The 27,615-nt window shown below is 41.6% G+C and overlaps 1 protein-coding gene across 1 annotated transcript in view; it reads right to left on the reverse strand.

Moving 5' to 3' along the window:
- Nucleotides 1-5,049: 5,049 nt before the first annotated feature.
- The window catches only part of Scamp1 (secretory carrier membrane protein 1), a 78,549-nt gene continuing 55,983 nt past the window's right edge, over nt 5,050-27,615 (reverse strand). Inside the window, exons 5-9 of the mRNA XM_076927164.1 lie at nt 26,402-26,530; nt 21,859-22,018; nt 14,640-14,741; nt 11,310-11,427; nt 5,050-7,750 (exon numbers count right to left, since the gene is read on the reverse strand). Of these exons, the coding sequence (XP_076783279.1) occupies nt 7,586-7,750; nt 11,310-11,427; nt 14,640-14,741; nt 21,859-22,018; nt 26,402-26,530 (674 nt within the window). The 3' untranslated portion in view covers nt 5,050-7,585. The remainder of the gene's footprint in view (nt 7,751-11,309; nt 11,428-14,639; nt 14,742-21,858; nt 22,019-26,401; nt 26,531-27,615) is intronic.

The following is a 27,615-nucleotide window of genomic DNA, read 5'->3' on the forward strand; positions in this document are numbered from 1 at the left end:
CAGGTAGGCTGGCTGGACAGGAGCTCCCACCTGCCTGTCCCCTAACACAGGTTAAAGCCCATGTAGCCCTGCCCAGTTATATGAAGAGTCAAATGTGGGTCCCTCCTTGTTTACACAGCAAGGACTCTCAACCATTGAGCCATCTCACCATCCCTAATCCTAAGTTCTCACAGGGAAAATTTCCCACTCGATCTCCTAGAAACCATACTCAACTTCCTCTGTTAGAGCCCCATAAAAGTCTTTATTATCCTGGATATTCCTGGTATGTGGACACTGTTTCAAATAACTCAGCTCCTTTGGGACACTCAGCCTGAGTGGTAAGGGCACTGCGGCCAACAGAGAGCAACAAGGTCAGCAGCAGAGATTGGAGCCTTAAGTACCAGTGGGGAGGAGAGATGGCTTTGCTGATGTGCACATCCTGTCAGTGCTTCGTAGAATTCATCACGGCCTATGAGGTAGGAAGCTTTCTATAGAACATACCTGCCTCTGGTGTAACTTTGGTGAAGCTCTCTGCCTCAGGTCGGAGCTAGGAAGTGGCAAAGCCTGGCATCAGGTACAGGTTTGAAGCCAAATGGCTCTGCTGCACCCCCTTCCTGATGGGAGGAATGGGGGAAAGCGTGTACTACATCACTGCAGCAAACACTTGTGTGACATCAGCCATATCTCCACAAGGGTCATATCCCTGCTCTCTCTCAGGAACCTAGCAATTTTTCACATTTGAAGATGACACCTTATATTTTAACTTACTGATTACAGTTCATCTCAATCCTGAAAATAGACAACCATTCATCAGATCCATGACAGTGGCTTGGACGGTCTCCCTCGAGTCTTAGTGATGGAAATCTAAGTCCTGGGTTATCTCATATAAAGGATTATGCCCATGTGTTGGCATCACATGGGCATAAATAACCTAGGAAATACTTAGGAGATACTAAGAATTTGTCCTCAACCTTGTCCAAACACAAATGCCAAAGACCACTTACCCCAACACACTGCTAAGAACAGGAAGCAGGAATTTGCCTGCACATTTGAAACAGCTTTGGTCAAGAAATGGAAAACCAGGCTGGAGAGATAGCTCAGAGGTTAAGAGCACTGGCTGCTCTTCCAGAGGTCCTGAGTTCAATTCCCAGCAACCACATGGTGGCTCACAACCATCTGCAATGGGATCTGATGCCCTCTTCTGGTGTGTCTGAAGAGAACAATGGTGTACTCATATACACAAACAAATAAATCTGTAAAAAAAAAAAAAAAAAAAAAAAGAAATGGAAAAGCAATGTAATATAATTTTTTTCCTTGGGTAATGATCCTTTTCCTAAGGTCCACTGTCTATAAAGATAGACACAAGTTACCAGAAGTATGGAAGGGTGAGGGGGGATTCAGAACTGGAGAGAAACCACCCCTGGCTGGACAGAAGCTGGAGGACACGCCCTCCCTCAAACCTTCACCACCTTTACTCACAGGTACTTGGTTAAAATTTCCTAATCCTCTATAGAAATGGCGACAATTATCAGTTACATCATAGATTTGGTGCAAGGATTAAGGAGCATATAGAAAGTCTTAGTGTGATGTCTTCTAAGTCCTCAACAGTAAGAAAACAGAATCCTGTCTTCCCAAATAAATACTTAAAGAGTTTCTTGTTTTATTTGCCTTTTTTGGATAGGTAGCCCTGGCTGTTCTGGAACTTGCTATGTAGACCAGGCTAGCTTTGAACTCACAGAGATCCACCTGCCTCTGCCTCCTCAGTGCTGGGATTTTAGAAGCTACACTTTGTGATAATACAACCTGTTGTCAAAAGTGACCAAGTTTTAGTTACCATAAAATTAGTAGCCTGGCTACTGGAGGCTACCGTTTCTTTGTATCCCGTTATCACAGATCAATTAGTTAAATATCTTTACCTTACAGCAGCTCTCTGGTGGTGGGAGGGTCCTCCGTGGATGCAGAAGACACTGTTATTCTTACACAGGAAAAAAAAAAAAATAGACTGAGCAAATCCACAGACAGGGGAAACCAGAATGCTTAACACACCAGACCTCTCGCTTACTTATCCAGTCTTATGGGAATGAAAGGGTTTTGGAAAAGGAAAATCCTAATGCTGGCTAGGACTCCAAATGATGGAAGTATAAACTGATAAATTCTTTCTAGAGAGCCAAAAGTTAACATTTTATTTTTATCTTTTTTTAGCACACATATAACTTTCAACTCAGCAAATTTTTCCTAACAACAAAAACCGTGAGCCTCAAGATTTAACAACAATATTATTTGCTGGCAAATTATTTCTAATAAAAAACCATGAAAATCAGAATCTAAGAACATTTGATGATAGTTGCATGTAAGTCGGAAATATAAAAAGCCTTTTTTTTTTTTTTGTATATTTACATAGCAACTGAAAAGAGACAAGAAACCATTGTGTGAGTTCAGGCTCTTTGGTTCAAAATGAAAACAAAATAATTGAAGATAGGCCAGAGGGATGGGAAGATAAGAACAGTTTGAGAATGGCATGCGCCAAGTCGAGCAGAAAGGCCTCTCAGCTGAAAGCTGCCGATCTGTCCTAAGCCTGCACACCATTCTCAAGCTCACTTTGATCAACTGTGTTGGCTGGTGGTTCCTTCTCCATGGCACAGTATGGCCGCCCATATATTCAGTGGTGGTAGAGTCTTTCCAAACACATCTACACTGAGAATAAAGATGTATGGTGGGCTCACCACAGGATCCTTCAGGGGCCCAAAGAACTGTGGGGCTTGTTACAACAAGGGAAACAGCTATGAAGGGTTGTCTAGAGCATAGCTTCAGGATGTGCAGAGCAATCTCACTGCCTCATTTTAGAGGAAGAAGAGTGTTTTCCTAGAAAAATACAAGCCAGGTCTGAATAAAATGATTAAAAAAAAAAAAAGGATAAAACTGAGAAACTTGCATTTCCTTCTTTTGCTTGTATTGTCTGTAACTTACACTGAAATGTGTAATAAACTTTCATGATTTGAGAGGGAAATAGAATTCTGAGAAGATGGGTTCATTATACTGCCTAACTCCATGAAACACATGCATACAGAAAGAATGGAAGAAAGCAGGCAGAGTAAAGCAGACAGCAGCGGTGGGACCGCTAGGGGAGGGAAGGAAGGGCTTGTTCTGTTTCCCCGTTTGTCACTTTCTTCATCTTCCAAATGCTCTACAGCCAGGATGCAAGGATGGCACTTGTACTAGGGAAGCAGCTAGGGACTGGGATACTGCTGGAAGTCCTGCGACCAGAGAAGGGTGGGGCTTTTGCTTTTCTCCTAGACCCAAACACACTGACCATAACAATGGTTTCAGCCATCATTTATTCTGAAAATCATTGCCAACACAAAATAACAAGGACTCAAAAATAAAACCTGCATGGTAGGGTGTGTGTGTGTGTGTGTGTGTGTGTGTGTGTGTGTGTGTGTGTGTGTGTGTGTTGTAAGAGAGGGCACTGTTTTAATGTAGAGAGGGTAACAGTATAATGACCTTATAGAAATACATAAGAAAATGAGCTCTTTTCTAATTCTCCAGGGTGGATGGATGACATGGGTTTTAGCATGAGAATGTTTCACTACACCAGGAAGTCACATTGAGCACAGAATTACCCAGCGAAAATGGAAAGCACAGCTGGGAGGAACACAAAAGATAACACTCTTTGCATCACCCCGCCCCCTGGCAGCTCCCACTTTCCCTCAACCATGCTAGAGAAGATTCTGCAAGACAAAACTTTGTCCTAGCCAAATCACAAAGCTAAGTGGTATGCGAAATCCACGGGAAGGGGAGAAAACTTGAGAAGAGCTGTCCCTGTTTTCCAGGAATCTCTGGATTAGTGAAATGATTGTATCCTGGCAGTAGGTAGTCAGTGGTGGTATGTGTGTGGCACAGAAGGCCTCTGACTCCCGAGACTGGGAAAGAGTCTGAAATAAGTTTTAAAACCCCAGCAATGCAACATGCATATTGTTTTATAAAGTGTACCCAAAACTTCTTAGATAACTATTTCACTTTCCTAACCATGGCAGTACAACTTACTAATCTAATAATAGGTGTCAAAAAAATGTTTATGTTAACCCTAAAATTAAAAATTAAAAATACCTCCAATATTTTAAAATGTATTATTCTACTATAAATAAATTTATAAGATGATGCTTGAAAACCCTATTAAAGTGAGGTCTAAAGTAACTTTAGCCATTCTGAGTTATTCTAAACTAATCATCCCCCATCTCTAAATGTCTTATTAATCACAGATCCCTTTGGGGATTTTTTTCTTTATGGGAAAATGGAAGTGAACACAGCAAAATTGTGTCCCAAACATGCTAAATTGTAGACTATAAGCACATATGTGAGTAAGAATGAGACGTCAGCACCGGCGTGTCAAGAAGGTGCAGTGACACACAGCAGCACTGTTACCAGACCTGCGGGACCACACATAGTCTGACAGCTCAAATCCCCTCAGTGTAAACCACAGGCACACGGACTACAGAGTGTCCTTACGTGTCAAAATCCAAACTCACTTTGTAAAATAAGAAATGGAAAATACTGTTTCTTATTTTAATTCAACATATATTTCTCAAAATAAGATCTGCTATGAACATGACTTCAGGTTAAACTTGACATCATAGTTAGTCACCAGGTAAGAAATCCAGTACACAAATAGAATGCCGCTCTGTGCATACAGCAGCAGAGGAAGCAGGCTCAGTAAACAGCACGGGTTTGGTTATCAGTACAATGCTTGCACAGAGGCTCCCATTTGAACCCATGAAGAATATCCTAAGCCAAAATTCTAATGAGCGTCTAGGTAATCTTGCCTACCTCAAAATAGTCACCACCTTTAATGTGGTAAAGTTCACTCTTAACCACCTATCAAGGTCTAATGCAATGAAAAAACTGTCAGGTTGTATTACTGAGGGTTTTACACTAAATCTTTTATACTGTATTTAGCATGTGATAAAATGGTACAAAAATTGGTTTTAATAAAAGTCAAATAAGTATATTAAAGCTGCAAGTATGATTTGTGCCTCAACTGTTAATACAGGATTTAAAATTAACAAGCAAACATCCAGTAAACATTATTTTATTTTATGACACTCTGCATTAATACAATAAATATACAAAACTTCCAAACCACTGAAAACATGCAACATGAGAGGGCCACATGGAAGGCGTTCACACAGAACCGTGACATACCACAGGGCAGCGCAGTAGTACACGCACCTACAAAATACATTAGAGAAACGAACCAAGCCCCCAATCACAAATCACCACGCAATGATTTTCCAGTGATCAGACCCTAGTTTTAAATAAAATAGTCACCATTTAATATTGCAAACTAAAAAGTAACACGGATGTCTGTTCTCGTGAAGCTCGTCTCATGGCTGTGGTCACAATGGTATTAAATAGAAAACATGAACCATCTTTCACCCAATCAAAGTGCACTGTTGACTGACTGTTGCTGAGAGGACAGCAGATAAGGGTTTCAAGCTGCTCCCACCTGACCCAGCCGCAGACACCACCATCGCTGTAATGCTCCTTTGTGTTTTCAAACAACATAATCTCGTTCAGACTTGTGGGAGTCCAAACAATTGGATTGAAAACAGCATTTTCCTTGTTCATACACAAAACCATAATGTGAGTTATAACTATTCTTTGCCATTTAATAACACTACCTTTGGGGACCTCCACATAATGGAGAGAGAACATTCCCAATTTTGAAAAAAAAAAAAAAAAAAAAAAAAAACCTCTATTTGTATTTTTAAAATCTCTGTTGTGTCTCTTATTTGTACCTCAGAGAAGAATAAACATGGATTTGGAATATAAGTACCCGTGTATGTGCACTTTTACAGTCTTAGTGATATCAGTGTCCATCAAATCCACACCGGATGAAGCACAGGCTCCCAGCAGCCACACCCGAGCAGGTGAGAAAGAAGGGGGTCCTACTGATCAGAAGGATTCAAAAACAACTCCAAATCCATATTCGGAATTCTATGTTTTCCTGAATCAAAGCTTTGAACTACTGTACTCAGTAAATTCCCAAGCAAACCTAACGTGGCCCTGCATGGGTGGATGTGTAATCCGGTACCCACAGACCTCTAAGCACTGCACCCCGGCTCTGCACAAAAGTCTCTCTGACAAAGTGACTCCACCAGGGAAGCTCATTTTAAAAGAATACCCTGTCTTCAACAGTCCATCCTTATTTAAAGTCAACTTGGGTAAAATCACAAACTATCTATCATCCTGCAATCTAAAACTAGTGAGACTTCCAAACTATAACAGTCTGACTTACAAATGTTCTTGAGACATCTAATCTTTATTAAAAATGATTAAAAGTCTGAGCCCACATTGGTTTGCGTTGCATCATAACGTCAATTTGATAATATTAATAATGAACACATGACCTGAACTTTCACGCTCTCGCTTGATGTGATATTTGTCTTAAAAGTAAAAGACAGGTACATTAAGAAATCAAGTATTAGAAGCACGAGGGCCTTTTATTTTTAATGCAACTAAAAGAGAAATCCCTTAAATACTGTGTGTTCTTTTATTCAAGGGCTAGGCTAGCCTTTCATACCTATGTCAAAAATTCTCTCTTTCTCTCTCTCTCTCTCTCTCTCTCTCTCTCTCTCACATACACACACACACACACACACACACACACACAGACAGAGCTGCCAAACACAAATCCCAGTTCAATTAAAAAGATCAGCCAGAAGAATATACCAAAGTTTCCATACAGTAAAATTTTACTATATGAATACTGAAAATTAAGAGGGGAAAAGAAATTATCACTATATTCTATTGCATCAATTCACTACCCTTTCTTTTGGATAATGCACTGCACATTATATTAAAGTCTTTATACTCCAGTAAATTTTTACTTAAAAGAAACTATTACAGAAAAACATTTCTGAGTCTATAAAGATTCCCCAGATCCTACAGCTATAAGCAGCACAGAACCCAAAATACTAACTCATTTCACTTAAGAGACATGGTGCCCATGCAAGGTCAGAGATTGTTACCAAAATATCAACTAGTCTAAAAATAAAATAAAAGAAGGCAAAATATACATTATCTACTACAGAGCACACAGGCTCTTCTCTGGTGACTGAATCTCATATAAAGCAAGCCAATTTAAAAAACACCCAAGCTTTTGCTGACCTTGTTCCTTCGACAGATACTAATAGAGGGGGGAAGAAGAAAGAAAGATGGTTTCATTTTCAATGCATAATCTGTATCTCTACTGACTCCTGGAAGAACTTCTGTGGTTGGTATCAAGTGCCTTTTAAATCTTAAGTCACATACTCATTTCAGTGTGTCACCACTGAAATAATCTGAGGAACACCATCCCCCAAAAATATGGAGAATATTTATTTAACAGATGATAGTTTTCTTCTGTGAGGGGCATGGAGATATTAAGAAACTATTAGGCAAAGTAATAAGACAAGGAAGTTTCTCTGGTTTTTAGACCATGCACATGTGGATAGGAAATACCCATGCGTTGTGTACTGTGTGTTTCCAACATAAAAATATCTGTAGAATACAGTAACTGGAGAAAAAGATACAGTCATAAGGAAACAGAGAACCGCTGCCAGGCTCGTTACATCTGGTTACCCTTGAAGGCATTCTGCGCCGCGCTGGTTGCTGCAGTTGAGGCCGCATTTGCAGCTGCTGTCTGAACAGTTTTATTGGACATCACTCCCGTTGCAAACTCTTGCTGGGCTTTCTCAAAGCTAGCACCTGTTGTGCGATACAGTCCATGTACCTGAAGAGGCAGAAACCAGTGCAAGATGGTAAGATGCAATCCACACATGTGCTCCCAGCTGGATGGACTTAATCAAACCACCCTGCTGCATTCGAGGACCAGACAAAAGTCACAGGGGAGATGGGGGAAGGAGAAAAGAAAATCCAAAATAAACAAAGGAGGTGATCACAGTGGGATTAACAACAGCACAGTGCTTTCAAAGACAGTAAGTGCCACCTTTAGTCTAACCAGACCATGCTTTTATATGCAGCAGAGTTGGCTGTAAGAGACCAATTTAACTGGTTAGCAGGACTCATTCATCACTATTCTGAATCCTATGCTTCTAACTCCACACTCTCTACAAATGAAAACAACATCTGAAGAGCCGATATTTCAGTAAGTTTTTAAAAAATTAAAATACCTAGATTATCTTGGTAACTTCAAAAATTCTTTTGAAATACAAGAAGTCATTAGCAACCAGTGTTGTGCATGAATATTTATGGACAAATTCCCAAAGTTCATAGGAGACATAATGGAAACCAGGTTCTCACGGGAATCCAAACTGTACTGCTACTCCTCACTTCAGTGTTATGTTGTGCCAACTCTTAGTGATGACAAAGGGAAAGGTTCGGAGCTCCTGACAGCTCTCGGTGGCTTGTTCCTGTCTTACTAACTGGCTCCTTTAGAATATCTACCACTTTAACCTTGAAACATTATCCAGTACTTTCTGATAGTTCACTGTAGAAACAGAACAAACACAACTAGAAACAACTGATAAAAAATCAAACCTATTTGTGAAAGCTAAGGATTTCTGTCTATGAAGAAGCTCGGGAGATATAAACTCTTTCCACACTTAGGCAACACAGGCTAAGAAACAGCACATGGCAGAAACCAAGACACAATGACAACCCACTCTAATTATGTAAGATTTCAGAATGATAATGAATTCTCAATAGTACATTTATTTTCATCAAAATGAACTAAGCCTGCACAGCAGGTTTAGCAGGAGGTGAAGAGAGGACTGGCCTGGTGTGGCCTCTAGTTCAGAGCTGGAACTATGCACAGGCCTTCCTGAGGCCATGAACTGTCCATGAAGATCCTGACCCCTAGTGGTGACACGTTAGAGCTACATACTCCCAACAAGGGGGGTTGTGTTTTTATTTTTTATAATTTATTATTAATTTTTAAGTCAGTGTTGAAGACTCAGTTCTCGGATCTCGGTTTACATCAGAGGTAGAGAAGGTGAGAGAATTGATGGTTGCTTCAAATTATAATTCAGTTTATATTGCCATGTATCATATAGAAAATCATCTCAGCTGAGATCTTTAACTTCATAGGTAAAAGACAGCGCCAGCTAACAGTGGATACATCCGAGAGTCAATTAGTAACTTGATTATGAGTTTCAGATTAAACTAATCCAGAGTACACACTAAAATATAGAATGTGCACAATGCTGATAAATCCTTTGACTTTATTTAGGAAATGATATTAATGCTGAATGCCTGACATGTGGACATAAGCTTAGTTATACAACTGTCCCTCTCATGGAAAAAGATAAAACCAGAAGAGGAGTAGACTTCCCGAGCCTGCACAGCACAGCCGCTGATGACTGAGCGGCCTGCATGGCCTCATCTCCCAGTCTCTTTCAATGTTGGACTGTTCTGGAGCGTTCTGCCCTTAGGCCTCTTCTGGCTCTCTCTAGCTCTCTCAGGCTTCACTCACCTCAGGAAGTCAAAACTTCTCAGTCTGAAAACCCAGCCTAGAAGTCTTTGCTGCTTCTACTTACCTGTCTAGAAGTCTACCAAGCGTATTCACATGCATGCTCTACTAGTACCTGAACCCCACCCCCAGTCACGGCATCACCTGACTCCAAATCTGCTCTTTTTACTTTGGGTGTGTTGTGCATGCCATCAAGCACCTGTGAAGGTCATAGGGTAACTTGCAGGAGATGGTCCTCTCCTTCCACCAGGTGGTTTCTGGGTCAGACACAGATAGTGTGCTTGGCATATGCACTTTTACCCACTGAGCCATCTCACCAGCCCCAAGCCTGTTCTGAAATGGCCAACCCCTAAACCATATCACTGAGTAGAGCTCAACTAGAACAAACCCTGACCTTCTCCTCAGAGTGGGAGGAGTTAACTCAGGCTACCATCTCTACTGGATTCCAAACCCTACACCCTGGCCCACAAATCCTGAATCCTGTATATTTTTCAGAGTAACTCTTCTAAAGCTTGTCGTACCAATCCAACCACTCTGCTCCCTGAAACTCTTCTTTGGTGAACTACAACTTTTTAAAGATGAAAACTTTTTAACAATGTCTCCTAATTTCCACAGCCCTGCAGGATCTGAGGATACAGTTGTGTTCATGCTCATGCCGACCCTCCACCACGGATAGATACCTACAACTTTCTCAGCCTCTGCACCAACGTGCCAGCCTTTGTAACCCCTGACTTCGCCACTGTATTCTCAACTGGTCCTGCTTATCCTGCCTGCTCCCCCTTTCTTATTCCCTTATGTAGACGGTCAGTCATCACCGTCTCTCAGCTAAGGCTTTATCTTGGCATGTTAGCACCGATTTGTACTCCCCAGCTACCCTGAAGGTGGGAAGCAGGAGGATGACCTGAATCCAGGGTTGAGGCTAGCTTAGATATCCACAGTGGTACAAGATGGGAAGGAATGGGACTGGAGGCCTTGAGACTTCCCAGGGCCCCGTTTCAGCAGCCCCTGTGCATGGTACAGAAAGTTCAGAGCTTCTGAGAGAGGAAAAAGGAGCAGCAAACCCAGAAACTCAAGCAGGAGTGCAGCCGACGCATAAGGCTCCCAGGACGTGGGACCCAAGTGAACACTCAGCAGATTCCAAGAGAAAAGCTCTTCAACAGAGCGGCCAAAATTATGTCTACATGTCTTCCTTGTACATGTTGTAAAACTGCCTGTGTAAAGCAAACCATAAAGGAAATCTAATGCTTAAGTAATTTAATGTCTTTAAATTTTAAATATGGACAAAAACATGTAGCTGATGCAATAAATCTACCTGTATTTCCTCACCGAGCTACTAAGCCTCACTGAAACTGATAAAGCACACGTTCAGAAGCTTCTTCTGAATGCTGGCACCACAGATGTCTCTGATTTCTGAATACCTGCATATATAGCACGAGCTGTCTTGGATGGGAGGTGAGCCTAAACGTGAAACTCACGTATTTTTTATAATACTGTATATACATACTTCTGTGTAGTTTATATCTTTTGATGTATTTGCCTTAGCTAATTATAATCATAGTCTCTCCTGTGAGGTCAGGGAGGGAACTTTCCTCTTATGGAACCAAGTCCAAGAGCAAAAAGTTGCTTATTGTTGAGCATTTTGGGTTCTGGATTTTCAAGTCAGGAATGTTTCCACTTTTATGTCAATCATAAAGTATGATACAATCTTTAAATGTGCCTATAAAAAACCATAAATCACAATCCTTGGAGAGCCAACATGAGGAACTCCAGAAACGAGGCAGATTCCCACTGGTCCACAGCGGTAGGGCTGGCAGGGCCCAGCCGGGGCACTGTGGCGCGTCCAGAGGCTGGCTCCACTTACTTTTTTAAACATGACGAGCGAGATGACGGCGGACGCTGTGAAGAGCGCTGCGATGATTATCATCATGATCCCGACGGGAATGTTCTTGTTGAGACCAGTGAGGGACGAGATCCAGCCACTAAGGGACAGCAGACATGTCGTCATGCAAATGAGTCAGTGCAACTCTCAAAACAACAAAAGGGAGCGGCACTATGAAGCCAGGCAAGGTCAGCATCGTCACAGGTGATGACTTCACAAGGCCTCCCAGGAGACAGCACGTCCTTTAGTAAGATAAGGCCCACACTCGGACCTTCAGTGCTGGCTCCTACAGCTAAGAAGCCGCCATCTGAGCAAACCACACTGAGCCCCAGGAGCTCACCAGACGACTGCATTTTTTTTAATATGCTATGTCTTAAAAGTGTGGGGTCTTCATTGCATTTTAAATGCTCACTTTCAAGTAGGGAAGAAAATATATGCAGACCACATACCCAACAAATGCTTCCCTTTTAGAATATAGACTGCCCGTCACAGCTCAGCATCAACGCTTCCCTGCGAAGTGTCAGTGTCGCCAGCACACTCACGTCTGAGCACTGAGGCCCAGCAGGGATGCTGTTTTGGAAGGTTATGAACATTTCAGGAGGCAGGAACTAACAGGAAGAAGTAGGTCACAGGCCACAGGCCCTGTAGGTTTATCCCTGGCTGCCTCCTGGCCCATTCTCTAATTCCTCAGCCACCCAATGAACTGTGTGTTATGACAGACTGACAGACCGACAGCTCCCATGCTCTACCTTCCCTGCCAGACAGACTGAAGTTTCTGAAACCATGACTTATGACCCCTTACTCTCTTTAAAGTACTTTTCAGCATCTTCTCACATAGATGAGAAAAGTAATTATTCAGTCACATTCAAATCAAACAAAAACCAAAACAATAACCAAAAAATATACAACCCAACAACTCAAAATAGGCAAACACTATGAGACATTTCAACAAGAGTACATAAAAGTTTTTTTTTTTTGTTTTTTTTTTGTTTTGTTTTTTTTTGGTTTTTTGTTTTTTTTTTTTTTTTTTTTTTTTTTTTTTTTTTTTTTTTTTTTTTTTTGGTTTTTCGAGACAGGGTTTCTCTGTATAGCCCTGGCTGTCCTGGAACTCACTCTGTAGACCAGGCTGGCCTCAAACTCAGAAATCCGCCTGCCTCTGCCTCCCAAGTGCTGGGATCAAAGGCGTGCGCCACCACTGCCTGGCGAGTACATAAAAGTTAAGGCAAATAAACAAAACAAAACAAAAGATGTCAATGTATTAGTCATTAGATAAATGTAAATTCAAACCACAGCATCAGGATGGACATGGATGCCGACACACACACACACACACACACACACACACAACCCCTATCAGTTTGGCTAAGATAAACTAAGGACGTGGAGGCTAAATCTTGTCACCACTGTTAAAGGGAATAAAAATAGTACAGCTTCTCTAGAAAGTTTGTCAGTTTCTTTTAAAAGCTCAACACATGATTCCTAAATGAATTAACAAAATATAAATATACTGTTAATCATAGAAATGAAAACTAAGTGTGCACAAAAACCTGGCCCCAAATGCTCACTGTGGTTTTATTTGAATAACTCCCAAATGAAAACAATTTAGGTGTCATTTAACTCTTAAATGGTTAAATAAACTGTGGTATAGCCATGCCATGCAATGCACTCAAGAATAAAAAGAAGGGGCTGGATATTGATAACCAGTGATAAAGAGCCCTGGTTGATCTTCCAGTGAACCTGGGTTCAATTCCTAGCACCTACACAGTAGCTCACAACATCTGTTAACTCCACCCCTGGAGCTCTGATGCCCTCTCCTGGCCAGTATGGGCACTGCATAGGCATGATGCACAAACTACAGACTCAGGCAAACATTCATACACATAAAATACAAATAAATAAAATCTAGAAAAATTAGATAATAAAAGAAATTAGGGCTACATGTAAATTAGGGGGAAAGTCAACATCTGTAAACTGTAAGATTATAACCATCTTATAATAACAGGATGACACAAATGATATCATCTTATGTCAGCTTATGGATGGATGCCAAGGGTGAAGGCAGATGGGGACAGCAGTCAGACTGGCCATACACAAAGCAGCAGGAGTCCTCAGTGACGGAAATGTTCTGTCAACATTAAGGTCCTTGCTTTTATATCTGACTATATTTTATCCTCCTGGGGACTGGGTGAAGGATGCATGGGAACACTCTATGGCCTTACAGCAGCATGTCAGTCTATAGTTGCCTTCATTCTAAATATGACTAAAAATACCTGAGTTACACAGGTACATGAGATACAGGTCCTTTCCACTAGCAGCCTCTGTGGTACCTAGACACAGACCGTTACATTCAACTTTTCATTCCTCTCTATGTTTATTACATTTATATTAAGAAACTGGTGAAATAGCTTCAACTTCTAAAGAGTTGTGTGTGTGTGTGTACACACCACTATAACACTGTATTTTTAAAACATCTAAAGCATTTCCTCTCGTTCACATGCCAGACTATTTAAGATAATCATTAAAATAGCTATTTCCAAGAACTAACTGGAAACAACTAAAGAAGACAGTCTGTGAGTGTGTATGCCCACCGGGTGCTTTACAAACTGCCGAGAGCTGTCTGCCAGCCACCCACCCCCAAGCAGAGGCAGCACAAAGGCCTCTAGTTCTATGCTCACTGCAGCTTTAGCTAACAGACACAATGGCAAACAGCAGTACAATGCATGCCAGTGCACACCTGTGTATACCCATGCATGCAGAAGCTAGAAGGACGGCAGTTTGCCTAAAGTAGAAAGGCAAGGCGGTATTTTAAAAGACACCCTCTTCCACCCACTATCTCAGGAGTGCTCCTCCATGGAGAAAGAAATAAAAAGGCCTGTATTACCTTCTAGCCTGAATCCCAAAACAAACGTGTGTGTGTGTGTGTGTGTGTGTGTGTGTGTGTGTGTGTGTGTGTGTTTATCTAAAACAACGCTTTACACTTAACTTGGACCCCTTTCCTTCAGTTCTTGAAGCTCTTCTCCCCAGGCTGACCTGCCCTCTCTCAAGTCTCCTTTACACAACTCCTTTCAGTGGCCAATGTCACCGCATTTTACTTAAAATAAACACCTCATGCAATGTTTTTTTTTTTTACATCACAGCATAATCTTTGAATAGTTTTTTCAAAGTTTTGTTCCGGAACGTTTTCAGTTGGGTTTTCAAAGCACTTTTGTTTTTCTGTGTTCGCTTTTGTCCATCTGACTTTTCTGTTAAGTCACTAGGATACCAAGTTATACAAGTCTTAAATTAGCAACTTAAAAACAGTAAATAACTCACCAATTTCCCCAGTTATGAAATCCTGCAGCCTGGAGCACATGCACAGCAAACTGACAAATATAGACGAAGAAGAAGACAAAGAACCTGAAGGAACTGTCACTCCTTTAAAAGAAAAGGGGAAAACGTCACTCTCCATAGCACCTTCCTACACACACACACACACACACACACACACACACACGCACACGCACACGCACACGCGCACACACACGCACACGCACACACACATGCACACACACGCGCACACACACACACACACACAGCAAACACGCTCGAACCTAATCCCTACCTCAGTACCCTCTGTGCAAACCACCAGGACATCCCTGGGTCACCCCACTGCGCTTCCAGCTGCACCAGAATCCACCCTGACAGAAAGTTCAGTTTTTCTTTTTTTAAAAAAACAAAACAACAAGATTCTCTAGTTTGGTGTGTGGCTGTTTGGCCTGTGTCTATGGCTATGCATCATGGTGTGTTTGCCTACCAAATCCTTGAAGCCAGAAGAAAGAATCAGATCCCACCCTGGGACTTGAATTACAAATGTTTGTGTGCTGGAAATCAAGCGTGGGTTCTGTGAAGAGCAGCCAGTGCTCTCAGCCACCGAGCCACCTCTTCAGGCCCTAGTTTTCCTTTTTTAACGAACTACTTTATAGAATCAACACAAACTACTTAAAACCTAATTTGTAAGTATCAATATGTATGTATCTGGACTTTACCCCATTGATACTGAGAACTTATCTTAAGCTTCCTCCTCTCTCCTTTGACCCAGTCTCCTGTCATGAAGGCTTGCTGGTTTTTTTAGAATTTGTGAATGGGATGTATGCAGTCCGTGCTCTTTCTTGGCCTGCTTCCTGCGTTTAGCAGTGACTCAGTCACCTGCGTTTGGCAGGTGCACAACTCCAGTCCCTCCCTCCCACCGTTGAGTGTCATTCATTGGTGGTGGGAAATGCTGCTTCCAGCTTTTTGCTGTTACAAACCATGCTGCTATGAGCATTCCTGTGTGAGTCTTCATAAGGACACAGAATTCCTTTTATCATGGGTAAATACCTATAAATGCATGTGGTAAACATACATTTAAGTGTTTAAGAAACTGCTGAATTATAAAGTCACTCCATTTCACACTCCAGCAGAGGGAGTCTTTCAGGTCCTCTGCATCTCGTTAACACTTGCTGTGGTCCTGTGTAGCCATTCTAATTAGCATGTCCGATTGTGATGGTTAACTGGGTTGGGCTGACAGACTTCTGGGAGAGATCAATAAAGCAAACCTCAGGCTTTTCTAGAGAAATTACATCATGACTAATGACTAGTTTAAGCCCTAAGCCAGGGCTGGATTCAGAATCTGAGAAGACTGAAGTGTGGATGTGAGGACTGAGGAAGCAGGTCACAGGGGCATGCTGGGGGCTTTATCCTGCCTCTCCTGTTACTGTCCACTGTGCCTCCTGGTGGCCATGATGAGAACTGCTCCCTCATGCCCACTGTCATAAACCCAAAATGCTGACACCTCAAGCAGACCTTTCTCTTCAGCTGGTGCTTTGTGACGGCAACAAGAAAGCCAACAACACTGGTGCCATACTTGGCTTTGGTTTACATGTTCCTAGTGAGTAATGCTAACTTTTCATTTTATTCATAGTTCTTTGTTAGACTGTTAAAATCTTCTTCTGGTGTTTTAACTAAATTTTCCTCTTCATTCTTGATTTTTGAGAGTTTAAAAAAATTTTCTGGATATACAAGCCTTTCCTTAGATACATGTTTGGCAAGGATCTTTTCTGTAGTCTGGGGCTTGTCTTCGCAATCTGTGCATATGTGTGAGGGAGCACTTGAGGCATCCCAAACGTGTCTTCTGAAGAAGTTTTGCCTTCTTATGATTTCCAATGTGCCTAGTCATTCCTTGGCATGTGTGTTTTGAACTGACTTTCTGAAAACATGGTATAACACGTTATTCTCTCTCTCAAAAAAAAAAAAAAAAAAAAAAAAACAACGTTCTTTCTGAAAATAAGGTATGGTGGAATCTTTTTCACACAGGGATAGCCAAGTGTTCCAGCAATGGTTTTTAAACAGCCTTTCTGAGCTGCACTACCTTTGAATCTTTCTCAAACATCAAAGCTGGGTGCTAGAGAGATTCCGGACAGCTGCCCTTGTAGAGGTTCAGTTCCCAAAGGTCACATGGTGGCTCTCAACCATCTATAATTCCAGTTCCAACAGATCCCACGCCCTCTGCTGGCCTCTGCTGACATGGCAGGCACACAGTGCACACAACTGACTTCTACATTTTTTAGACTGTTCATCTGTTTATGGTATGAGTGTCGTTGACAGGAAACCATCACTCTGACCACTGGCACGTTTCTAGCGAGTCTTCCAATCAGGGATTGCATATCAGCACGCCATCTTGACTGTTCTTTTGTAGACAGACCTGAAATATTTAAGGCTTTGGTATTTCCACACATCGTTGGAAGAACAATGTCATGTTTCTAGAAAACAGCCTGCTAGGATTTTGACTGGGGTTATGTTACAGATCTGCAGGATCTTGAGAAAGTTCACACCTTAGAAATAGTGAGTCTTCTGATCCATTGTGGAGAAAACCATTGTAGAGATATTTATCTCCATTTGTATTTCCTACAGAGATGATTATGGATCTGTAAATATAGTTTTGCTTCTTTTCAGATCTGGATGCCTTTTGTTTCTTTCTTACCTAATTATACTGGTCAGAAATGTTGCAAATTTCTTGACCTTGGACAGAAAGCTCTCTCAGCCTTACACACAGTACCTCGTATTAGCTGTGAGCTACAGGCTTTAGCTTGTACAATTCCTTTGTAGTGTGAAAAAACCGCTCTTCTACTCCCAAATTTATTCACTGTTTCTAACATAAAGAGACATTCGGTTTTTGTCAAATGTTTTTGCTGTATTAGTTGAGATAGTCATTCTATTGTTAAATTTTAAATTATAATGTGTTGGACTTTCTAATATAAAAACCAACCTTGCAAGTCCAGTGTTGAGGCACATACCCATAAACCAGTACTCAGGAGGCTGAAGCAAGAGGACACCAAGTTCAAGGCCAGCCCAAGCCACATAAGTGAGACTTTCAAGAAAAGCTAACCTTGCATTTTGTTTTGGAAGAAGCTCCATCCACTTGATTGTGGAATAGTATCTTTTCAAGTCCGGCACCATTTTTAATTGCCCTAAATTTATCCCTGTTCTGTTCCGCACTGTCATTTCCAAGGCCCAAATCATTTTACTTGCTAAAACTCAACCCCAGACTGTTCCGCAGACAGGAAAACACATGACAGGAGTAAGTCCTTCAGCTCCTTACGGTCCCCTTCCTACTTCACAGCATCTGTCAATCTCCCCCCAACCCCTTGCCCTTTGTGATGAGTCAACATCTGTATTCTGGAGACTTACACTTGTGTTGAGACATGTCCCACCCACCGTCCCCCGGCCCACCCCCATCCCCCACCCACTCAGTGCTTTCTTATCCTCTGCTCCACAAGTCTCCACTATCGCAGGAGGTTCTTCTCCTCAGTGTATACACACACACCACATATTCTCCGCTATGCTCCTTAGAAAGAAGTGCTTCAGACTGATGTTTTTCATCTTGCCACATGAGGCTGATTTACGAGTGCTGGGGTTCTCAGAGATCAGTGAAATTTCCCTGTCTCCAGCAGAGTGTCCTGGCTTCAAGGCCAGAAGGATCTGTGGTCCACATGTTTCAGGAAGATGACCTCACTTGCCACCTTCACACCTGCTTGCATCACCCCGCACACAGCTGCGGCTCGTGCTTCCATGCAGCCTGGGGTTCTCTTAGGGTCTTCCTGCCGAGGGCCACACCATTTGGCCTTTATTTTTTCCATTGCTAAGTTGAGTTTCCATTTCCATTAGATCAGTTACTGCTCATGTGCCCATGGCTGGTGCTGTTGATAGTAGTTGTTCTATAGATGGAACTCAGGGCCTAGTGCATGGTGGTCTGACTCTCAGCTTTATATCTGACCTCCCACAGGAACAGACTGTCTTCTTTCACATGTGTATGTATATATACTATAGTGCTTATAAGTCACTCAGTCCTTGACACTCCTTAGGCTCTACGCCCTTTGTAAACATCATCTGGAACAGAGTGTCAACCCATTCCTGAGACTAGAGGCTCAGAGCTTCTGTCTGTTTCTACTTATTACTATGTTGTGATTTCACAATGGACCCAGGTACTTCGGAGACACACACACACACTGGCTAAACTTACATCGGAATATTTACTACTATTTATCTCTTGAATAGTTGTTTAACTAACATATATATTTGGTGTTATTAACAATGTTCTGTGCCAGCTGAGGGTGGGCAAAATAGATCGTGTTGCTCCAGCAGGCTTGGTGACGACTCTGCAAAGGCCAACACACAGGCCAGCAAGAAAGAAGGCTGTGTCGGGGGGCTTCTTGCCAGTAACAAGAAAGCGTATGGTTTAGGGCAACAGGAGCAGAAGGGGGATACACAGCGTCCTCCAATCCACCCTCCATGGAGGACGAAGTTCATGAGGAGACACAAGAGCATGAGGAGACACAGCAGCATCCACTGGGACTGTCTCCTGCTGGAGAATACAGGAAGTAAGAAAACAGGCAATCTAGAAGCAGTCTAAACTGAAGACAGGACAGAAATGAAGTGATGAAGACTCTGGTAGTCAGGAGCAAAGAGTATTTGTTAAAGGATCTTCAATATCGGAAGTAGAAAAAAAAATGAAAGCAGAAATTTGGCTTGGAAATTCAAAGATTTTTTTGTGACTAAGAGTTGGGTAGAGAAGGAGAGCTCTGTGAGTAGAGAAGCAGCAGAGGGAGGAGGGAGAGAAGGTTCCTTTGACAGTTTGTGAAGGGAAGGAGGAAGGTGGAGATCCTGGCACTGAACCAGTGAATACAGCCACGAGGCAGCCCTGCTACAGGACTTCCTTACTGCAGGTCCTGCTCTGCCCTCAACTGTGTTTTTCAGCCCATACTTTAAAGTTAGTTGGATTCTTCATCATGTAAAGTTATACACACTAGTTGATAGAATTCCACAAGGGAACACTGCAGAAGTGGTGGTCTCCCAGCCCTCGGCACAGGTCCCCACAGCTGCAGTTCCCAGGCACTAGTGAACTTCACTGGTCACTGGGGGCCACGCCCTGCATAGCTTACCCTGCTGCTTCCTAGCATTACAGGAACTGTGACAAGGGAAGACCTGGCTTTCCTTTCAAATCTTCCCCACTTCTGCCCTCATCCCAGTAGATACCCACGTAACCATGGGTTACCAGGGGTCCTGCTAACTTCTGCCCTCATCCCAGTAGATACCCACGTAACCATGGGTTACCAGGGGTTCTACTCACTTGTTGGGCCCATGTGATTCCTGAACAGTCACAGCTGATGCATAAAGGATGTGCTGTGACCAGGATTGCTCATTTACAGTTCTGCTTCAGTGCATTTAGAAATTATCTTTTGATAATGGTTTTTATATATACCTATCAGTACTTGATCACTAATCCTCTCCTTAATGTGTAAAATTCTTTTTAACTTGTTCAAATTAATTCTATCAATTTTATCTCCCAGGAACTTTTTCTCTTAAAACCTGACCAGCTTACATCTGAGCTTCTGGAGCCAGGAACCAGCTAGCGCAGAACGCAGGGATCCTGGAAACAGCTCGCACAGAAAGCTCTGCTCCACTGTCTGTGAGCACCCAGTGTTGCCATTCAAAACTAATGTCATCCTGATGGTTTGAAAATAAGTTCAAAAAGTTTCCTACTTTATAGAGGGAAAAAACAAAGGGATTGAAAAAAATGAAAGGAAAAAATAGATTTTTCTATTAGCAAGAGTTTTACTTAAAAGACTACAAGCAAAGCAGAAAGAAATAATCAAAGATTGATACAGTTGACTTTCTCAGAACCTATAGGCTGAAGTCTATACCTGGGCAAGGCATTTCAAGTAAGATGAGACATGTCACAAAGATGACCCCTGACTCCAGCTCCTTAAGAGACTAACAGGGCCACAGGTGGGGAGGTGAGGGACTGGGGCATAAGTTTCACTTATAAAAGGCAGTTATGACTCGCCAGTTTAGATAAACGGGAAGTAACCACATGATCATGACACAGACACGGAAGTATCTAGAAAGCTCCAGCACCACTCAGGATGAAAGTCCCCATCAGCTAAAGACAGAGGACAGTATCCTCAAGCCAACAAATACATCAACAACCAAGTCTGCAACTTACATCACAGCTGACGCTTTCTTCCCTAACACCTGGAATAAGACAGGGCCACCACCCCACCTTCACTCTCACTATCCCAGAAACTGCAACTGGTTACTAAGGCAACAGAAAGGGGCAGAATGAAGAAGCAAGGCAGAATGGTTTAACTAGTGATTGATTTGATATAAAATAGTAGTCTTCATTTTATAGCCTAAATAGGTTTTTAAATGACACTGTCTTTGGAAAAACTAAAGATGAACGTATACAGAAAAGATTTCCCAAGCTGCTGAGTAAAAGTGCTTCGTGTGGTCTTCCCACCTGGACTGATCTTAAGATAAAGGCTGTAATCACCAGGTGTAACTCATAATTTAGACGTGCAGGGGACAGAGCAGTAAACAGCGAAGCTTTTCCTAAAGTGACACATAATGCATGTCATACAATGTTACATGTTAAAATCTAAGAATGTTTTCTTTCATTAATTTTCATGTTTGATTTTCAAGAGAAACAATGCTTATGAATTTTACAATCCAATGTGTATGCAGGCAAACTGTATTAGACTTTTCAGAGAGTATGTTATAGTATGATAAAACTGTTAACTATGTCTTATGCTTATATTTATTTACTGGGGAAGGAGGCATGCTTGCCAGGGTGCACATGTGGAAGCCAGAGGACAACCTGCAGGAGTCAACTCCCCCCATCTACCATGTGGACCTGGGTATTGAACTCAGGTCGACATGTTTGGCAGCAAGCACCTTTACCCATTGAGCCATCTCACTAGCCCTGATAATGATAAAAAAAAAAATTAATGAAAATACACCAACTTCCCTTTGAGGTATAATACAGATTTTTCATTTCATGAGGTATTTGTTTGTGGCAGGGTCTTGCTCTGTAGCCCCAGCCTGATATAAACTATGTATCCCAGGCTGGTCTATAGCAATCTTCCCACTTCAGCCTCCTCATGCTGAGATTCCAGGGGTGAGCCATCACCCACACACTTCACAAGTGTTAAAGCACAGATAGTAAACACAACTTTACCTGAAAGCTCCGTATAGCGGTCTGTACCAACAGACAAATGAACAAGGAGTAAAGAGTAAGAACCAGAGGATGCTCAGTCCAAAGTCAACTGCTCTTGAAGCATCAACACAAAACCAAGCCAAGCATCCGAAGATGTTCAGAAACAGGGTTACCGCATGGACTGTGGGGTCAGAAGACAAAACGGAATGTTTACATTAGAGTTACACAATCTATAAGAATTATAAATGAAAACACACTTCCTCAGAGCAAACATGTTCTTCCCAGGCTTCCCTCGCATGTCCTTCAGACACTGCTGCTCCTTACACAGGCTTTAAGGCACAGCACAGCGTGGAGCAGTTCAGACAAAGTCCTGCTGCCCCTCTCCTAGGAGGCAGCCTCACGGCTAAGACCAACCCTGAGGTTTGCTTTCCTAAGAAGAAACAAGGCCGTGAACTTCTTGAGGCAGGACCCAAGAGGGCACATACACAAAAGCAACAGACCCAGGAGCTGGGGTCTCTTCAGGGCCTCGTCTGTAAGGGGAGACCATACACTAGAACTGGGTTATAATTAACACACAGCAGCCGTGCTCAGGTCTGTGGTGGTCTGTGAGGATTATGTCGTCCTCTTCAGAGAGCCATTTTTAAATGGGGGGAAATACTTTAATAGAGGACTGACTCTGGTTATTCACTTCACCCCAACTAGGTAACACAGTGAAATGTAGGCTGTGGCAGGGCTTCCCTTTTGCTTAACAGAAATAGATGTGGGCAACACTTCACATGCTGCCACCAATGACTCTCCCTAGCAAGTCACAACCCCAGTGTAGCAGCCATGCTACACGGTGACCCTCAAGAGCCACACTTACCACTGTAACTGCTGTTTACAGTTACTTTTATTTTATGCATTTGGTTGTTTGCCTGCATGTATGTGTATGCACCATGTGTATGCAGGGCCTGCAGGGGCCAGAAGAGGGCACTATCTCCCAGAATACAGATGCTCTGAGTTACAATGTGGTGCTGAGACCCAGTTCTGGGGCCTTTACAAGAGCAGCAAGTGCTCCTAACCCCTGAACCATTTTCTTCACCCCACCACAGTTATAAGTGATTCTGCAAAGTAAGTATTCATGGGTAGAATTTTACTATGAAAAATAAATTACCATAAAGTTAAAATATTGTAAAATGCATATTATCAATAAAAATGGCGGTGGTGGCGCATGCCTTTAATCCCAGCACTCGGGAGGCAGAGGCAGGTGGATTTCTGAGTTCGAGGCCAGCCTGGTCTACAGAGTGAGTTCCAGGACAGCCAAGGCTACACAGAGAAACCCTGTCTCGAAAAACCCCCCAGATAGATAGATAGATAGATAGATAGATAGATAGATAGATAGATAGATAGATAGATAGATAGATAATAAAAGACTATTAAACTTACTACAAACTGAATATACATTAAAAACTAATTTTAAAATCTCTTCATAAAGCCGCTCATTCTGATGCCTTGATGCTTTCCCATCTGAACACCAAGCACGGTAACTATGGCAGAGGGGCCCCAGAATCTGAACGCAAAGCTATTGTAGCCTTTAAGAGCCTTCAGTTTAAAATTCCATTTCTTCTCATCACAGAAAACTACTAATTACTCAGTTCCTTCTGGGAGTTTATATTCTCAGGAAAGCTGGCTTACTAATCAAATGACTCAAAATCCTTTTTCCTCAAAATAAAGTGCTATAAGACCTTAAAAATAGAACTAAAATTCCTGTGAAATCTAAAATTATTTTGTAGTTCTAAAGGACTTCTGGTTTTTTTTTTTTTGGTTTTTCTTTAATGTTAGCACATTCTAGCTTAAATTTTAACCCTTAAGGGAATAACTTTTTACAGAAAATAAAGACTGTGTATGTATGTATGTACATATTTTAAAGTCCACAAAAAAATCTTCAAAGTACAAAAAATATCAATAAAACCTTTTGTAATACTTTACATTTTTTTCTAGATTTTTCTTAAAGCAACCATGACCAGTAAGTCACCAACTTGTACTTGATAAAAACCAGCCTGTCTAGGTACCTAGTGATGCGCTGTCCATCTGTGCAGGGTCAGGTGATGTGAACAAGGCGCTATGGATACATTACTCTGCTGTTTCAGTTTCTATGCTGGCAGATGCTGAGTATAGGCCAAACACTAAACAAGTGTTTAAGCCACGTTCACAGATTTATAAGATAAGCTACACTTTTTTTATGTGAGAGATTTATTCACTTTATGAGGGACTCAAAGCCAGGATCCGTGAGCCTGAATTTGCAACTGCCAGTACCACATGATTCTTGAAATCCAATTCACAAAAGGAGGAGCCACGCAGTGCACCTCCTCTGCTACCTGGTGGCTGGGACCACACTTTGCTTTTCCTTTTGTTTCTTAAATTCAAAACCACACTCAGATAGGTCAAGCATCACTTCACAGTGATCATTCTGACTGCTCTGGTTCACTACAGCTTCCATTATCTGCTCTCATTAGGGACCGCTGAAAACACATCTTCATTGTATTCATGAAAATGGAAATCACTTCTTCATCTTGGTATTCTGTGGATGGCACACCATGAAATCTAACCCTGGGCTTAAGAACCAAGCTATCTGAATAGCGTGATACACAGTGGCTTGTTATATAATGTTGGACCAGTTGAACAATGTCACAAGTACCCCAAACTGTCCAAGCTTTGGCTTCTCTAAGACTACGTAATATAATACCTGCTAGAGGAGGTGGTTGAGGCATGAAATACATCTCTAACAAAGGCTAGCAACCACTATGAATGAATGAAGGAAGGAAGGAAGGAATGAATGCGTGACTATCACAGCTTCAGGCATCGCCCTGACATACACCCAGGTTGGTACTTTAGAAGAACCACACTCAAGCAGGCTCTGCTCTTCAATGCAGGTAAATCCCTGAGCTGCTCCGAGCAATGCTTCTTTGAAACAGATCTCTAACAAGAATGTTTAGTCCTTCTCCAAAAAAGATTGACAAATTAAGGGGGAATGAGAAAAACCCACAATTACCTGCATTACTCCGAGATACTCTGAAAGTTATGCATTCTCAAGACGCAACAAACCACCTTTGAAAGCATCAGGGTTAGTAGTTGGCAGTTACATTAAAATTAGCCCCCCTTCCTAGTCAACCTCCATTTATTAATTTACTGTAGGATTCTTTCTACCTCTCTACCGTAAACTAAGTTAAATAACTTATGCCTAAAATACTATGTCTATCTTTAAAATTCATATACAAAACATACAAATGCATATATGACACATAGAGATATATTAATTAAAACACAGGAATTGGTTAGCATGCACATATAGAATTATACTTTAAGTGTCAAACATACAGAATACTACTGATACCAAGGCAAAATCTCAACAAAATACTAAATGTTTGAAAGTAATAGCAGCTGGGTGTGGTGCTGCACACCTTTAATCCCAGCTCTCATGGGACAGACATTAGTGGATTTCTATGTTCAAGGCCAGCCTGGTCTATGTAGCCAGTTCCCAGATAGCCAAGGCTACATAGAGAGAGAGAGACCCTGTCCCAAAAAAAAAAAAAAAAAAGTAATATCCACTGCAATTTTTGACTATGGAAACAAATGTCTTTTTAAAACTATAACAAAAGTATGTCCATAAACAATTGATTTTCATATGCCAGCAATGAAGAAATTATTATATCCACTTACAGAAGCTGGACACTAAAGCCTCACTATGGTGCAGTAAACCTCTCACACTCTGGAAGGAAGGCACCTACAAATCCCGTCCTGCCCCATCTGCCCAGCAGATGAGGAGCCGCACGCCACCTCCCTCCTGACAGTCTCCCCAAATAGGGCTGAGGCTGTTTGGAACACAAATCAGGGACTAGGTGGGACGTCTGTGTGTCCGCAGCGAACCTTTAGAAACCCAGCACTGTTCAGATTTCAGAGCTGTAATTATACTCAGACACCACACACATGCCAGCTGAAGACACACTCTGATTTGTTGTTTAATTAAACTGCCCCGTATTAAGCAATCTCAAGAACACAAGCAACTACAGCCTCTTGAAGATGAAAGGTAAGCTATGCCCGGAGCAACTTTTAAAGTTACAGTTCACACTACAGCATCTTCTGACTCTTCCTAAAAACAGCCACAGTGGCCACATTTAACAGACTCTAAATGGTACTCCTTTGTATAAAAAATAGGATGCACAATTTTGCCAAAGCAAGTCATGCCTAGATAACATTCTCCACAGGAAAGGGATCTCTGGGAAATCCTAAAATGTGACAGACAAGTTGCCTTTCAGTCAGTCAGTGCTGGTGTTCGATGTGTGGGCTTTCCTCTGCCAAAAACTTGGACTGCTATCTGTTACACAATTTTTGTATCTAAATATACTGTTCAACTCTGAAGCTATGACTATTAAGATCTATATGAAAAGACATTTAATATGCATTTTAATATATCATTTCCTAAAAGGTGTCTATTACTAATGAAAATATGAACTCAAGATACATTTTATATATATATATATATATATATATATATATATATTAAATATAAATGTTTTATACTCACACATCCATAAGTAGTACATAAGCTTCACTGTCTTTTGGAATTCTACAGGAATGTCTACAGAAAAATCTTGATAGAAACAAGGTCCCACAGGAAAATTGCTAGGAAGAGGTGGCCAATTATTTTTTCTCCCTGTAAGTAAAACAAAAATAAAAACAAAACACCCATGTTATTCCAACAAACACGTGTCTCCTTCTACTTTGGTTCCTGAGTACAGCGCCTTGTTTTAGTAGATGGCATATAAAACACTAACAGTGCTTCTTTCTTACAACTTTGCAAGCCAAGCTTACATTTTTAACTTTCTTTTTCTCAGAAACATTTTTTTAGAAACAATAAATGGTAAAATAACTTGTCAATCAATGTCATATCATACCATGTTCAGCATGTTTCTACATAGGAGAACCCAGAGACAAACCCTAAGAGTTGCCTAAGACAGATTCATTTCCAAGTCTGGGCGCCCGGCATCTGTGGGAGGCATCTACTCTTAAGCTTGTTTTCAATAGAATTCTGCTACATTCCTGACTGACTGCAGGGGAAGACAAGGCTCTTGGCAATACAAGACCAGCTAAAGGATCAGATCTGGACATTTCAAAAAAAAAAAAAAAAAAAAAAGTTATCTAAGGAAATCAGAACACTGAGAAAACGTAAGACAGTCTGCAGGTCGTGTGAAGGGGTGTGGACGCAGCAGCCTGAGGGCTGGAGAGAGCCCAGAGAGCGAAGAGGAGCGGCTGCGTCTGAGTAAACACAGACTGACTGTGAGCCTTGGGAAAAGGAGGCAAGAGCAAAAATTAAACAAAACGCAGAAGTTCAGATAAAAATGTAAATAAAAAAACAAAAGCCATTTCTTTCTTCCTCTTCTTCTCCGTGTTTGCCTGTTTGCTTGCTTGGCTTTTTGAGACAGATTTCTCTGTGCAATAGCCCTGGCTTTTCCTGCAACTTACTCTATAGACCAGGGAGGCCAGCCTTGAACTCACAGAGATCCCCCTGCCTCTGACTCCTGAGTGCTGGTAAAAGTCACTTTCTTATACTGAATATACTATATAGCTTTTAAAATTCAATCATATATATTTTTACTTATCTAAACATTTTTCGTAAAGAAAAGTATGAGCTGTTATTCATTCTCCTTAACATATGTCCTCAGTTACACTAATGATATTAAAATTGGGGGCCAGGAATGTAGCTCAGTGGTAGAGCACTTGCTCAGCATACGACCCTGG

The sequence above is a fragment of the Arvicanthis niloticus genome, chromosome 29 (genome assembly GCF_011762505.2).
Source record: "Arvicanthis niloticus isolate mArvNil1 chromosome 29, mArvNil1.pat.X, whole genome shotgun sequence".
NCBI lineage: Eukaryota > Metazoa > Chordata > Mammalia > Rodentia > Muridae > Arvicanthis > Arvicanthis niloticus.